At 45.5% G+C, this 15,686-nt stretch overlaps 1 protein-coding gene across 1 annotated transcript in view; it reads right to left on the bottom strand.

Moving 5' to 3' along the window:
- KSR1 (kinase suppressor of ras 1) overlaps positions 1 to 15,686 on the bottom strand; it is a 69,481-nt gene that overhangs the window by 14,310 nt on the left and 39,485 nt on the right. Inside the window, exons 3-6 of the mRNA XM_086475124.1 lie at positions 6,059 to 6,206; positions 3,465 to 3,936; positions 2,064 to 2,068; positions 130 to 190 (exon numbers count right to left, since the gene is read on the bottom strand). Coding sequence (XP_086331250.1) covers positions 130 to 190; positions 2,064 to 2,068; positions 3,465 to 3,936; positions 6,059 to 6,206 — 686 coding nt within the window. The remainder of the gene's footprint in view (positions 1 to 129; positions 191 to 2,063; positions 2,069 to 3,464; positions 3,937 to 6,058; positions 6,207 to 15,686) is intronic.

Here is a 15,686-nt window from a genome sequence, read left to right as displayed (position 1 = left end):
GAACTTGGCAAACGAGGCACCTGACCCAACTATCTTAGAGTCACGACTCCTACGAACGCTCTAAACAGGACGCTGTGCTGGTCTGACCCCTCCGTCCCCTTTGCGGCTCCCACAGCCCCTGGTGCCTACCTGTGTGTGACGGCTAAGCCGAAGTCTCTTCGTACCGTTTGAGGGGATCCTTGGGAGAGTTCTGGCGGAGAACAAAAGGATGTTTTAGGGAAGGATTACTCACAAGTGCTTACCAGTCTAGACAGAAGCAAAGTGACCACTGTCACAGATGAAGACTAGTAGCCACGACACTGTCAGCAGCACAGCTCAGATTGGTTTGCTTTCTGCCGTAAAGCTGCTACCAGACACTGCTCTTTTATTTATTTTCATATGGAGGCAATGTAAGATAAGATTTGGTGGTGGAACCATATTTCTTCCTTCTTTTTGTTAAATCATTATGTTTTACATTTAGGGATTACAGGAATCCACCTGATTAGGTCTAGACCATTCCTAGAACAAAGTGGAAAGTCAGACTTTACTCCCACCTGGTTTACCACGAATACCATCACCCAGTTTTCATGCAGTGTAAGTAGACTTCAGAATATTCTTTTATACTGAAAATTATTATCTCTACTTCATAGACAGGGCCAGTGTGACCCAGAAGAATAAAAGTGAGACCACTTAGCTAACAGCTAAGTGCAGAAAGGGAGACCTCGACTTTAAAATGCCAGTCCAGCGCTCCAGTGGTTATACCACAAAACTTCGTAAAAACTCTCAAATATGAAGATTCCAGCATACTCCCTGAATTAAATCTATAGCCATATTGCAAGTCTGGAGAAAACTCAAATCCACCAGTATCCACACAGCTTCAAGGCTGGACACTGTCAACGCTTACAAAAAGCCAGACCCTTTATTTGACCCTAGATGGCACCAGATTCTTTTTCATCGTTACTCCAGTGAACTTTTAAAGGCATCTGTGGTCTTCAGCACCTTAGATAGGGTGGAATGACTAGTTGGTGTTCCAAGGAACACCGCTGACCTAGTGTGGCTGTCCAAATGCACAGTCATCTGAATTAGTCATAATACCAAGGTTAAGATGGCTAAACCCTTACTGAAGGGTCCTAATGAGTATAAAGAGGTTTGGAATCGAATCGCACTTAGAAGAGCCTACAGTATAGATTTTAAACCAGACAATATGACTGTACGCATAGAAGCGCCAAAATTCTTCATTTCTATTTGAATTTATTTTAACGCCTTTTTATTTCTTGCATAAATTTTATCACTCTCCACAGTGAAATGCTCAGATTTCCACTTGCATTTTCATTTTACAATTTTCTTTCTATGCTTTTCCATTTCTAAAAGTAATGCCTGAAATTTTTGCTTTAAAAGGCCTCAGATACATGTGTAGTATGTCCTTATTTGGACTTTTATACTCTACAAAAAGGTGAGACCTTTCCAAGATACCCGCATCTTTCTACATTAGCTTCCAAACTTACGGGTTGTGTCCGAGACAGACGCATCAGGATAGCTAAACCACTAAATGGCAGCGATAGTTACTGGATGAAAAGACAAGTCCTAGTCCTGTAAGCTGTTAAGCACCTGAACAGACTCATCAGCATCATGGTAAGCACTCCACATTTAAGCACGTGCTGAAGCGTTTCTCAGAGTTTGCACACAACTGTCTAATTTCATTACAGATGATGATTGCTGATGAACACCCAAAGACACCAAATGGTTGGATACGAAGTTACTTCTAGTACCAGGAGGCATCAGTAACAGCTGTCTGCAGTCACAGACAAGCAATTACACCCAAACCCCTTGCTTTAACCCTTTAAACATCAGTATTCCTTTTCCTTGCTTTTGTCATCTGAAGAAATACCAGGTACAGAAAAGACCATGTAAACATCCTGCAGTTCTCCAGTAGGCCAAGCTCCTGTGAAAGTCCACAGAAACTGGGATAGAAGGCCCCATTGAGGACCTCCTGAGGTTGCACAGGGATGATCAACAGACAGTTGACAAGGACAGGTCTTCTCTCTCAGCAATGAAATGAAGACAGCCCTGTAAAAATCTCTTACCGAACCTAGAGAGGAAAAAAAAAAAAAAAAATTTTTTTAAGGCATTCATGTGACAGGATACACACTTTGCTGGAGCAGAAACTCCTTCCTGCAGCACCTGATGTCGGGTTTACAAACATCTCTGGGTTTGCACAGGCACCGCAAGCTGCCGCACAGCCAGTATGTCCCTGCCTACAAACAGCAGTCTCTGCTGGGGAGAGCTCCAGCTCCAGTCTGCGAGCGAGGCGCACAAGATGCCCCTGAATTTCGGCTCACAGAGGAGCAGCGTTAATGGGGCCGTGCAAGGCCGGCAGGCTCCATGGGCGCCTGAATCACGGGGGGCTACATTGCGCAATTCATCAGCAGGACCTGGACCACAACTGGACGAGGTTCTTACCACTGAATTTCAAAACAAAGCTGGGCCTTGGCCACAGATGCTTACTGGCTGCATTTAGATGTTCAGCAATTTGCAGGTTTTAGGATAAAGTTTACATGCACCCACAGTGTGGCAGAATACTGTACTGCTTACAAGGCTACACGTTTATAACGACCTCTTTCATGTCAATCAGCAGGCAAGACAGTACTGCAGCATCAAAACTGCTGCCCTTTGCTGTTAATGCTCCACCCAAAATCTCAACTCCATTCTGAGCTGGGCTAGGTGCCCTTACATAACAACGTAATTTTGGCAAAAAGATCCTGAGCAGAACAGGCTCTTTGAACTCTCACAGGTGGTCAAAGAGCTACGGTTAAGTTGTAATGATCCAGTGCCTGCTACAGACTTTGGATGCCCACCTAAGACTCTGCAATGTTTAGGGATAGCCAGTCTTTGGAAGGCTCATTTCTTTCCCAGTTTCGATTACTGGTGAAATGTTAGATGAATACCTCCCATCCTACCAATACAAAAGAGCGTACCTCAAAGCCTGGATCAGTCCAAAAAAAGGTGTAGCCTAAGGCCATTTGTCTTGTTATGGAGCTATAGCTGTCTATACTGTAATAAATGTGTTTTAAAGCTCATACAAGCAGTTAAAACACATCTTAAGAGAAAAACATAAAAGGATGCCAGCCACCTGAACTGTGAGGAACATTTAAGGACAGAAGAGAATTTTTGTACGTGGAATTGGCTACTAGACGCTTGAGAAAAACTGTCTGGGGCCCTTTAATAACAGCAGCCATCCCAACCTCCCCAGCTGGTGCAACTTTACTTGAAATTTATTTGAATTTATCTGAGGTACTCTATTAACAGGCAGGTTTTGTAGTTATCTTAGAATATCCCACTGATACAGATTGTCAGACTACAGTGAAACCATGACAAGGCAACTGGCCACCGGCTCTTTCACAGAGTCAGAACTGGAGCACTGAATGCCCTTTAGTATGAACACAGCCCACCAGTGCCCACGGGGAAGGAGGATGTGTCATGCTTACTTTATCGGAGGAACTTCATCTATCCTGTTTCCCAACTGTGATTCATGGGACTTGCTCCTTGTGAGGGTTGGAAAGTTAGGCAGCAGCTGAAAGACCTTGCGGCAAGGGGGAGGAGGAGTCCGTGGTGGCTTCAACTTATGTCGTCTCTTGGCTTGAGGAGTGGTTGGTGGAGTGATGGTGATGCTGTGAGGAGTCCTTGGCGTCAACCTTCCGCTGTGTGCGGGGAACGCAAAAGGGTCCAGGAGGTTTTCTGCATAGATAGAAGGTCCGTGACTCGAGGCAAGAGAGTCTGAAGACGGGATTGTAGATACCGACACAGAACGTGCCTGCTGGCTGTTGCCCTTGGGGAGGTGCAGTGCAGAGGGAGTCCATGTGGGCACAGAGGAGCAGGGGGATTCGGTCGTGTTTGCAGAGCTGTTCTCTCGCCGTGCCTCAGAAAGATTCATCAGCACATCATCTTTTAACTCCCCACCTGTTCACCAACCAGAGCAATGTTAGGGGCTGATTAAAAAGAACAGCCAATGTATACACATACCACATCACGCTGCTTTAGGCTGTAAGGTGGGGTTTCCCCCCCTGCCCTGCACCTAGCCAAGGTGCAAGCCTGCTTTCTCCTCCGCTGACACCCATCAGCTACAGTAACCTTTAAAAAGAGAACGGCAGTAACAACTACCCTTCTTTCCCATCTGTAGCTGTCTCTCAGAAGCTAAAATCGGGTCCTGTGTTCTAAGACGGGCTGAGTTTTAACAGACTGGGGCCCTACTGAAGGATGAGGGATGTACATACCTACATAAAATGGGCACCCACCTCCCACTGCAAACCTACGTGGATTTGGCGCCAATCTGTTTGGACAAATCCGTACATCCCACCTGGCACCCTGTCTGCTTTGAGACTGGTCTTTGGTAAAAAGAGGAAACTATTTTATATTAGCCAACAGAGCTGCTAAATACCACTTAAACTGAGAAAGGCCATTAGACTGGAAACTAGGAGTACCTAGGAGCTCCCGATAGTCATTTGGCCAGCTGACACCTCTGGAGTACTGGGGCACTGCTGTTCAAGGACAGGCAGCAGCAGCACCCAGCACAGGGCTGCTGTGTTTGTTCAGGCTGCATTAGCTAGAGCTGCAGCAGGGACAGACAGCTGGACAAAAAGCAACCACCACATCCTGCTGGGTCGCAGGTGCAGCCAGCTCTGCCTCCTGCCATGCCTAGCACTGTAGCTCAGAATGGTCAGGACAGCTTGTAGACTTCTGGGTATAAATGGGGGGAAAAAGTATAAAGACCTGCAGGCAGCAAAGTGGGAATGCACAGATTATTGGGATAATTTCAGAGGCTTAATTCATCAGGATAACTCTCTGGCTTAATTTTAAGTATGTCCTTAATGACTTAAATCAAGGTGAAAAGTCAAAGCTTCAGAGCCTGGTGTCCTGTTGACCAGTCAGTGGTTGAAAAGAGATCATTTACCCAGGTTTTAAAAAACGCCATTTCTTCATAATAAGTGAACGCCATGAATTCTGAACAACAGCTGGTTTTGCCACAGTATGGATGGGAAATATTTGACAACCCAGGACATGAAAGATTAGAAAAAGGAAACACACAGCTGAGCTGCTTGCTGACTTTTCCATTAACTAATCTTTCTGATTTGCAAATGGTATGAACTGTCGTAATAGCAACAGGAAAGATCACCTTTCAGTGACAGGCTGATAATTATTACAAACAAAGACCTGATGCACGTTAGTACCAGTGTGCTGTGACAAAAACCTCTGTACAAACAGATTTTACAATGCCTTTGAAAGGAGCCTGGGGAAGGTGACAGGAAGACGGTGAAACAGCACTCTGGGAATCTTGAGCTTGACTGCTCTTAAATAACCTGTGGTCAGACCCATTTGTATGCTGAACACACGCATTTCTAATTATACAGTACCCTTCTTTCCATAATTTCAAGGTAGATCGGGGTTCTTTCTACCTCTTGAATCTGCTGTTGGAATTTGGCTAATAATTCTTATCAATTCTAGCAGTCAAAGAAAAATAGCAGGAGGCAAGCGGTTTTAAAAAGAAGCGCATCAAATGGCACACTGCAAGCTACAGAGATAAAGGGTTGTCAGAGCAATGCTGTTCTCTTCCAAAGCATGGAGCTGATCAATACTCAGGCTTCTGAGCAAGGCAATGCCAAGCAGAATTACACCTTCTCTCTGAGCTAGCAATATTTGGGGACGGGATTACCTACGAGAAATCTGGTTGTACTCGTTAGGTCAAGGATATGTGTACCGAATGATGGAGGATTAACTGGAGCATTAGACACAACCCTGAACAGAGAGGGAATAAGGATATGGCCTATTGAGTAGGAGAGGATATTTCTACATATGTTTATTTCCATTTATTTATTTATTTGACACGCTGTTGAAACCAAATCCAATCCACAGCTCTAGACGCGTTTGATCCCTGCAACTTCACGCACATGCAGGAGCCGTAACCTGACACTGGTTACAGAACCCAAAGACGTTGTCTGGAGGCTTTTGCAGACTGTCTCATATGAAAGGAAGCAGGATGGGTTGCCGAGAAAGTAATTCCACAGAACACCGTGGCAGTCTGTACCTGATTCCGTCACCTTCCGTAAGCAGCTCAGTGCCCCATTGAGCCTGGAGCACTCCTCATCTCTGGCACCACATCTCTTCATCGTTTCTTTCACCTTGGACTCATTCATTTCTAGTAAGGCATCTAAGGTTAGCTCCTCTGGTATTCGCTGCAGAAAAACAAGAGACATTTTTTTTTAATATACGTATATAAATAAGCCTGTCACTTGTTATTCTGATGCACTTTAAATAGTGCCACTGTCTCACTGCCTGGTCTGACTCATGATTTACTCATTTTGGTAGTGCATCTCTCTCAAGGATCCCTGGGTCAGTAACGACCATGTGGCAGATCTCAGCCAGCGCTCAAGAGCTCTCTCTCCTCCCTACATCATGAGAGCCCAGGCATATGCTCAAGTGTGCTCTGTACCACTAGGATGTTACGGTCGCTCTCTGGTATTTAGGTTAGGATTAGGGGGTGACTGAAATATTCTTCTACGCTTGTGGAAAGTTTTCACTTAGTATTTTTGAAAAGCTACTGAGAAAAGCTTAACTTTTTCATTAACAATAGCAGTCAGAAACAAAACAGGCCTAAAAAACCTGAAAAAAATGTCAGATAAAGATGTTTGGCTTTTCAGTACGGCAGTGAAAAGTAAAAACAGTGAGGAAAATTACTCCTTTTGTTAAACAAAATGAAATGTTTTGACAAAGAGATAGTGACCTCCTCCTCAAGCAATTTTTCCTTCATTAGAGAACCAGCCTTACCCGTATCTTGCATGGAAAGATATTTATGCAGAACTCCTTGTATGTCTTAATACACCAAAGACCCCAAAGTGATAAGGTTTAGATCAGGCAGACACATAAGATACAAGAGACTGGAAAGCAGAAATGATCTGGTATTTCCTGACACAGAATTGGCTGTGTCGCCTCTCTCCTCCCCCATTCAAATGTTTCCAGTGTAAGTCTGCAGCAATTGTGGTTAATAAACAAAACCAGGATATTTAGCCCAGTTACCCAGGAATTTCCCTGAAAGTTTTGCCTAAACAAACCTCACTGCTGCCTACTCTCACAATGAGGTCACAAATTTCACAATATTTGGCCTCTTTCCTAAAGTTTCAACTCCCTGAATCAAGCTATATAAAAGGGTTTCAACTTTTACTTGAAGAGGAAACTCAAGTGTGTCTCACTGTCTGGACAAATAAAAAGCTTGAAATCCTCTGATTCTTAAACCCCACTTCCGACTATGAATCCAATTTCAATGAATGTTGTTGAATGTTCTTTAACAATCGCATCTTTCTAAATCCAGACTCATGCCTTTGAGATCTGACGCATGACTTAACTGTGACAGTGCTAGAAACAGCCCCAACCTTTGGAGCTTCGTAGGTGGTAACACAAAGAGTAACCACATAGTTTCCATTTTTAGTAACTGTTGTATGGAGCAAAGAGAAAGAATAAATTAAGAAAGGGAAGAAGTCTAAGAACTGCATCCTGTATCTTCCGTCACATGCCCTGAACCGGACGAAACACAAAACACAGCTGACTCAAGGAGAAGCCAAGAATTTAAATGAGCAGTAAGCACAAAGCAGGTCCATAGTAGAGCCAGAGTTCAATGAAGTTTGGGCAAATTTTCTTGTTCTTCTATAATTACTATTAGCACAAAAACCAAAGCACAGATATCCCAGCTGACTCTAGGAATTAATATTCATTTTTCTGCACACCTGCACCACCAAGATGCAGGAGTAAGACTGCCCCAAAAAGGTTGTTCCCAATTGACTTCCACTTGGATAAAATGCAGAAAGCCCAAGGACTCCAGTGAAAACGCTCTGCAAAATCTGCCCCCCTGGGACTCCTAACCTGATACTACACTCCAAAGGACAAAAACCCCCAGGGGTTCAGATCATCTGAGCTGAAGCTGGAATGGGTTTCCACAACTCCAATGTTCCAGCACAAAGCCGGTACAGGTTTGCTCAGACAGAAATAAACCGAGTCTTTCTTACAGTTCCTTCCCCAGCACCCCCCGAATTCCTCTCCCCTGCACGCAGACGGGCAGCTCACAGAAGCATCTTTGTTCAGCGGTATCACAAGGGCAGTTCTGCAATGCAGGACATCGCTCGCAGCCACACAAGCAGCTCTAAAAGGGACAGTGACTGGGGGCAAAAACACAGCGAGTTTTAGGGTAACACAGGAGAAAGTTTTTTACACCGCCATGAGTGCCCCTGTGCTCTGGAGCAGGGAAGCTAATGTTTCCCCATTAATCACAAGGGAAAGCCAACGTCTCCTACAAAAACATCCCATTTCATGCATTTACACGGTCTTAGAGTAAGTGGGATTACGGCTATGTCATTCTTGAATTATCCTGAAACATTTTCTCACCCCCACCACTCCCCACTGAGAAAACAACCCAGATGATGTAGCCACTGTTTTAAGCAGCAGCGTCATTCTAGATCCCAGTACAAGCTACCAAGTCACGTTACCCCGTATCGCCTCACCCCCCCCTATCCTTCACCCAACACAAATGTAACCAGTAACTTATTAGAGCTATTAGTAAGTCAATCAGTAAAGTGGAAGAGACTAAGATTTCCTCGGGAAAGCAAAGCTTTTCCACCACAGCCAGTTCCACAGCCCAGACTTTAAACAGCCAGCGCAAGCAGCTGAACTGCAGGGCCAGCTGGGACGGGACTGGTGGCAGCACCGTTTGGGATCCACTTTCTCCAATGCCTGCTCCGTAGCAGGATCCGGAGTGGACAAGCACCACTGATCTGTGGTGCTAACACTCAGGGTGGTGACTGGCACAGAAGGTATCAAGGCTTGGCAGCAAACAACATTTGGGTCGGCAGAAATGTTAGCGAGCCATGATGCCTTGTAAAAGCAAGTTTGGCATCAGACTGAAACATGTTCTTCCTGCCCGGTTTAGAGATCACAGCAAAGTCAGTAAAGCAAATCCCAATAAAATAATTTTTAATACCCCAAACCACAGAGGCTACGGAAAAAAAAGGAGGAAATCAGTCTGGTCTGCAAGCCTGTGTCCACTCAAGCAGCCAGGATGCAGCCAGGTTCTCTACTGTCTGCTCTCCTTTTACAAGGAGGGCAAAGTCCAGCAGTTACCCAGGGCAGATGCCACCACACCTTTGCCAAGAGCCTTGTCCCTGTACAGTCAGTCCTCAGTGGAGTAAGAAATGGGCTATTAGGCCTTTGAAGGAAAAAAATGAGTGCGTGCTTCCATTTGTATCAATAAGGCAGGACTGACTATTTTAACTTACTCCAAATTAGCTCTCCTGGTTGTGCTAGTATAGACAAGGCTTAACCGGGGAATTCCCCACTGTAAGAGGTATGTGGAATGGCATCCAGGCTCAGCTCCTGGTTGTAACAGCACCCACACTCACTGTTCCCAAGGCACAGCACTGTTGAGCTCACAACCAGTCCGGATGCCCGAGGGCAGCAGGGATGGGGTGCTACAGTATTCACAGAGAGGGCCAGCCTGCTGCTAGCTTGTCCCCTTCCCGGGCCTGCATGTAAAGACCAATCTACCAGTTTGCTCAATAGTTTAATTTTAGAAAGACAGAATAGCAAGTTGTAGGGAAGTATAAGTACAGAAAAGGAGATTATATTTGAACAATCCCAATGACCTTGAGCTGGGAGAGCTCAGACTTTCTGAACCTGCTGCCAGCCCCCATGACACGCGACAAAAGAAATAAGCCTTAAAAGGGGGGGCGGGGAGGGAGGGGAAGTAAGAGGCTTTCTTTAAACAGCCACTCATGTGCTGCACATATGTGGTGGCTTAACATAAAACTGGTCAACCTGATCCCTGTAAGATTGGCCTGATATGATTTAGCTCTGTGTTAGCCCCCCAGCCAGTGTGACAACGATGAGGGTCACTAGTTCAAGATGGCTCCTGAAACAGGTTCAGTTGCTGCTGATGCTGTGGCTCAGCTGTTGAGCTGGGGGGGAAGAACGTCCCCTGTGGAGCACCCTGACAGCGTCCATCTCAGAGGAGCATGTGGTGGGCTCCAACCCCGCTCAGCGCAAGTGCTATTCCAGGCCCTTGCGAAGGGGTTACTCCCAGTCTTCAGCACTGAGAGAAAGAAATGGGGGTCCGACAGACCTCTCTCCACCTGCTTCTTCAGGGGTGCTGTGGCTTTAAACAAACGCAGCTTAAAGGCTTGCGTTAGGGCCAAGCGAAGTACCAACCATCTCCCTGGGCACACCTCGCCTTGGCTACAGAACAACAGGGCAAGCTGCAAGAGATACCACTCTAATAAGGTCAGATTAAAAAAAAAAGAAAGAAAGAAGGAAAGAAAGAGCAGGAGAGACAGAACCTGCTTTCAATCTTTCAGCACCTCCAAACTGCCAGCAAAATCTAAAGCCTTACTCACCACACATCGCTCAGCAGAAGTGATGCTAAAAAGCCCAAACCAGGAAATTATTCCTCTCTACAACAGGTAAGAGGACTTTTCTACAAAGCCCTCCTGCTTATCAGGCATTACAGACTGTGCACTTCATGGTATGCATTTAAAAGACAGAAAAGTGAATCACAGTGCATCCAAGAAGCCATCCAAAGGTTAGCCTCAATTACTCAGGGTGAAGAGTTCACAACAGTGTAAGAAGGTCTTTAATCTTGTCTGGTGTCCAACTTAAATCCCTGAAACATGGCAAAAATGCTGGTATCCACCACAGTGGATGGGTTATTTTTGGTAAAGATTCCTCCCTGCAGATAAGCCTACAGAACTAATGCCGCTGCTAGCACTCTGCAAAATCAGTCTGACCTGCTCCTTGACCTGGTAGACATGGCTCTTCCTATAAAGCTGGACAGTTGTCAAGGCCCCAAATGCCTCCTCTTAAATCAATACATTCCCTCACCAATCATCCTCCCGTAAAGCAGCAGATGCTAGAAGAGAAAGCCCATTACATAAGGTGCTTAAATTCCCACTGATAGCCCTAAGCAAAGCACGTAAGGATGGCTCTTAAGAACATCTTGTGCCTGCTAGTTGTTATTTTGCTCTGGTTTACTGGTGTCCAGTGAAGTACGTACCAAAAAATTGTCGTATTATTGAATTTCTGGAGATTTTATGGGCATTCGGGAAAGCCTCTCACACGAAATTTCTAGCTTACATTAAGCTGTGAGTATACACATGCTAACATCTCCCTCTTCACTGTTTCACCTCTCATGCCACAGGCAGGGTGGAGAGGAGCTGATGATCTGAGGGCATTCCCATCTAGTCTGTTCTTTGTAGACAGGAGAGCTGCTGTCACTTACTGGGTTTCTGTGGGAAAACAGATGTAGCAGTCACAGTGTTTCACTGCAGATCCTGAAAGGCCTCGTGTGACCTCATGCCACGAACCATTCACAGTGCACAAGGCTGCGAGGGGCACCTGGACCCCTTGGCAGGGGAAGGGAACCCTGGCAGCAGTAGAGAATATTTTCCAAGAGCTCTTTACGCTGGGGAGAGGCCTTCAGCTGGAAAATAGTGATGGAGTTTTAGATCCAGGAAGCCTGCAGGACAGAGTTAATTTGCATACACACAATTAGCACATTCAGGATCTCTGCTATCTGGCAGTCCAGTCAGAGCTTCTGCTGCCAGACCCATGGAAATCCCCAAACTGCCCAAGTCCTCACAGTCTGTTCCTGCAGATACACTGACAGAAAAAGACGAGAGGATACAGCTGTGGAAAACCGATAGGCTTAGGCAGATCTGCCTCTTCTATTGCCCCAGCCAAAGGAACGATGCACACATGTAAACCCCACGCTTTTCCTCCAACAACTGATCAGCACGATCTGCTACAAGCTAGATCACAGACCACGCAAGTATAACCTTCTGCCATGGTCTCAGTCTCATCAACCCTATGCCAATGCCTCATCCTCTACGGATTTTCACAGGGGCAGCCAGAGACTCTTAGCAGACAATTCCCACTCAAGGCACGAGCCTTTCCTGCTCTGCTCCCTCACGTGCCAAGCGCTGCCCCTGGCTTGCTCTGCAACCACTCTCCACTACTTACAAGAAAGCAGGTCTTTGGCATAAATGCTGAAGAGGGAGTGAGACGAGTTTCACAAGCAAGCAGGACGTATTGCAAAAAACTACATACACCAAGAGTCAAATACATTCCCCAGATGGAACAGCCATAAAGCAGACCCAACGACAGTACTGTTTCATCTGCTCCCACATAGTCTCCCTGGTGGCAAAGTCCTGCTTATAGCCAGCAATCACTGGGGCAGGATTTGCCCCTCCCTGTGCATGACAGTTATCTACTCTAAAAACAGCTTTCCAAACTTGATTGACTGGAACCCCTGCTACGTGGTGAGCAGGGCTGGTTCAGACATGTTTCAGAAGATGATAAGGAGATGACTGTGTTCTTAAGTTACTTTTTAAGCCGGTGACAAGTTACGTGGGGGAACAAATATATTACTTATGTTTCTAGGAAGAACAATGGTAAAGGCAGAGAGGACTTTTTTTCTGTGCTCAAGAAAATAAGCCAATAGAGATTTTTTTAATCTCTTCTTTTTGGTAGCCATGCCCCAAGCCCAGAATCCAGTAAGCAGCTCTGCAAGAGACTTCTTCCATCAGCCTAAGCGTGGGGACAGTGCTCTGTTCACATCCTCCCTCCCTCCCACTGGCCCGTCAATTCTTGACTCCAACTCTCAATGGCAGCATGACAGTCCAGATCAATATACTTTTCTATGCCCATTTTCAGAGCAACTTTTATCCACTGGAGACCACTACATAGCTTAAATATATCCTCTGTCTCTATGGTTCCTTGTCCTGTCTTTTCTAGTTCTCAGTTCAAGTATCTCTCTTCTCAGTTTCAATCCACGATATTTAACCATTCATGCATCATTTTCAGTATTAAACTACACATACACACCACTAATCAATCTCTAGGACTCCTAGCCAAAAACAAGGACTCCAGCCATTTCCTAGAAAAATACTTTAAAAGAAAGTTACAGAACAGTATTAGCCGAGTTCCACACTAGCCACCATTTTCTACGATAAAAATCTGTCTGGCAAATGATTAGAGGAACAGTAACAAAGAAACAGAAATAGCACAAGTTGGGGTGGGGGTTCAAAGTTTCCTTACCCCTCAGAACTGTATATTCACAGACAGCAAAACAGGATCACAAACTCGAAGCTTGCATTCACCACCTACCTCCAAGTCCGCTAGGTCCGCACAGAACAGCCCTTTCACTCTACGCAGCACGACCGGCTGACTGCTATCCATGTTCACAGGGGTTTTAGCTGTTGCCCAACGCCATAAACAGTGCATTGTTATTACTATGATCTCTTCCAGAACTAAAGGATTTTACAAGCAGTCATTATTCTTGTTTTAAATATAGGTTTTCAAAGCAAGAAAGGAGCCCGACAAGACAGCAATTATAACAGCAAGAGCTTTCAAGCTTCACAATGTCTAGAGCAAGTCACTGAGCAAAAATAGTCTTCACTCTGGACTACAGGAGTCAGCAGATATTCTAAATTAGAGCCAGCGCTCTATTTCTGACAGGAGAGCCTGGGAGCTTCTGTGCTTCCCTGCATGGCAGCTTTATTTGGGAGAGGACTTGGGGGAGAGAGGGGAGGGGAAGGGAGGGAGAGAAAAAGAGCATTGTTTCTCTGACCGCTGAGCGAAAAAACTGCTTGCAATTAGGCTGTTTTTCAAAGGTATTATGTCACAGATTAGCACAATCTTGAAATACTCCCTCCACTAACACTAGAAATGCAAAGGGAATGAGAATCATTTAAAAACGCAGAAAACCACGAACTGAGGCCTCTCTCCTGATTTGTCCCTGACAAGCAGTGGGCCACAGGAGAGCCCTCCACCCGCACACACCTCCCGCATTGTACCTGCTGTCTCTCTGTAGATCTCAGGGGTGGCCAGGGAAGGGCTCTGTCACAGCCATTCTCCAAGACTCTACAGGTACCTGACAACTTCTCCAACTAGTTTCAGAGCCTGAAAGTCTCAAGAAGAGAGGGCTCTGTGCCTGACATGAATATGCTGTCACAACATTTGCGGGGTTTCCCTTCTCTCTGTAGCACTTTTTGGAAGCATTAAGAAGGAAACCCCATGTGACTATTTCAGTTTCACAGTGAGCTAACAGTATCTTAGAGATGGGAAGTCATTCCCCAGTGTATTTTGTACACTAGCCACAGAACCGGGCACGGGACTCAAGTGGCCCCGTTTTCCTTGTCTGACCTACGCAGCCATCTCTTTAAAGGCTCCCTGACCACCTCTCCCCCAGTCATGCCACAGACAGCGTGCATAAAGCTAAGGGAGCTTATTACATGTTTCTTAATAACTAACCTATTACAGCTCCTTCTGCCAGTGATTTCCATTTTGAAAGCATTATCCAGCTGAAGTGCAGTTCACTTGCTGTACGAAATCTAAGCAACAGCAGGAATGATCCCATGATACCTGCAACATTTCTGCAAGACAACTCAAAGACAAACACATCCCCTGCACTGTCTGCTGATGTCCACGCCACCAACACCAACAGCGGCTGCACTGCTGTTTTCTAACCAGTAAAATAACACTAGCAAAAAAAAAAAAAAAAAAAAAAAAAAAAAAAATCACTGCAAGAACAGAGCAATTCATTTATCAGCCCAGCTATTTGCATTTCTGCCAGATTATAGCCTGTCCCAGCATGCCTACTCAAAAATAATTTTAATGACCCAATGGGTGTTACAGCTCTGCCCAGCTAACATAAATGCTCCAGAAGCTGTCTGCAACTGCATGAAATAGATGCAGAACTTCTAAAAATGAACCCTGTATTTGGAATCACAGAGGAATTTCAGTGCTTCATACACCTCTTGTAGTTCTGTCCCAAAGAACAGGAGGAACGTAGCTCATTACAGTGGTCATTGCTTGGGAGGGGGTAGCAAGAGAGCACGAATAAAACTATTTAACAGCTGGAAAACGTTCTCTTCCTGCCTTAGACCAAACCCGAATTTGTTCGCCCCTTTTAGTGACCACACATAGAGAAGGGCAGTGCTCCCTGAATTAGCAGGACGTGGCAGATTTGAACTGTCCATCTCCCTCCCCCTTCCTCCTCCCCTTCTCTTCACCTCTTCCCTCCCCCCAGTTCTGCAGGCATCATAAAGGGTTTTAAAAAGAGCTACAAAGACATTCTTTTAGGCTCAGGCAATTCCAGTAACCTTAGAAACCAACAATAGTTGGGAGCCTGGCAGTTTGGCCACAGCCACAGACTGCTTTTCCGTTCTCTCATTGTCACTGCTGCACCTTTAGCTGTGCTACCCAAAACCTCACTGGCCTGGAAGGCAATATCCAGCATCACACTCAAAATAAATCGCAGGGAACGGAAGGAACCTGGTCCTGAACTCATCTTATCTCACCACCGTCTGCTTAGTACCTCGGGACCAAGCTGGAATAACTTCCATGAAGATTAGCTGAATTTTTCAGTCGGGCAGATTCCTGCTGAAGTCAAAGCAAATTTTTGCTTGTGTAAGGATCAAAGGGAACTGGATGAGAACACTGTGGTCTGGCCTGCAGAGCCAAAAATGGGAAAAAGAATGGAAAAAACCTTTGCTGCTTTGTTCAGCCATCAGTGGCCTGAGCTCTACTTATACTGCCATTAATGTCACACTAAACTGAAGTGTCCCCAGTACAGAACAGCATGGGGAAGCCACGCACAGCCCAGTCCCAAGGGAACA

Source organism: Leptosomus discolor, chromosome 18, assembly GCF_034619465.1.
Source record: "Leptosomus discolor isolate bLepDis1 chromosome 18, bLepDis1.hap2, whole genome shotgun sequence".
In the NCBI taxonomy this organism is placed as follows: Eukaryota; Metazoa; Chordata; class Aves; order Leptosomiformes; family Leptosomidae; genus Leptosomus; species Leptosomus discolor.
This window is presented reverse-complemented; position numbering and strand designations above follow the sequence as displayed.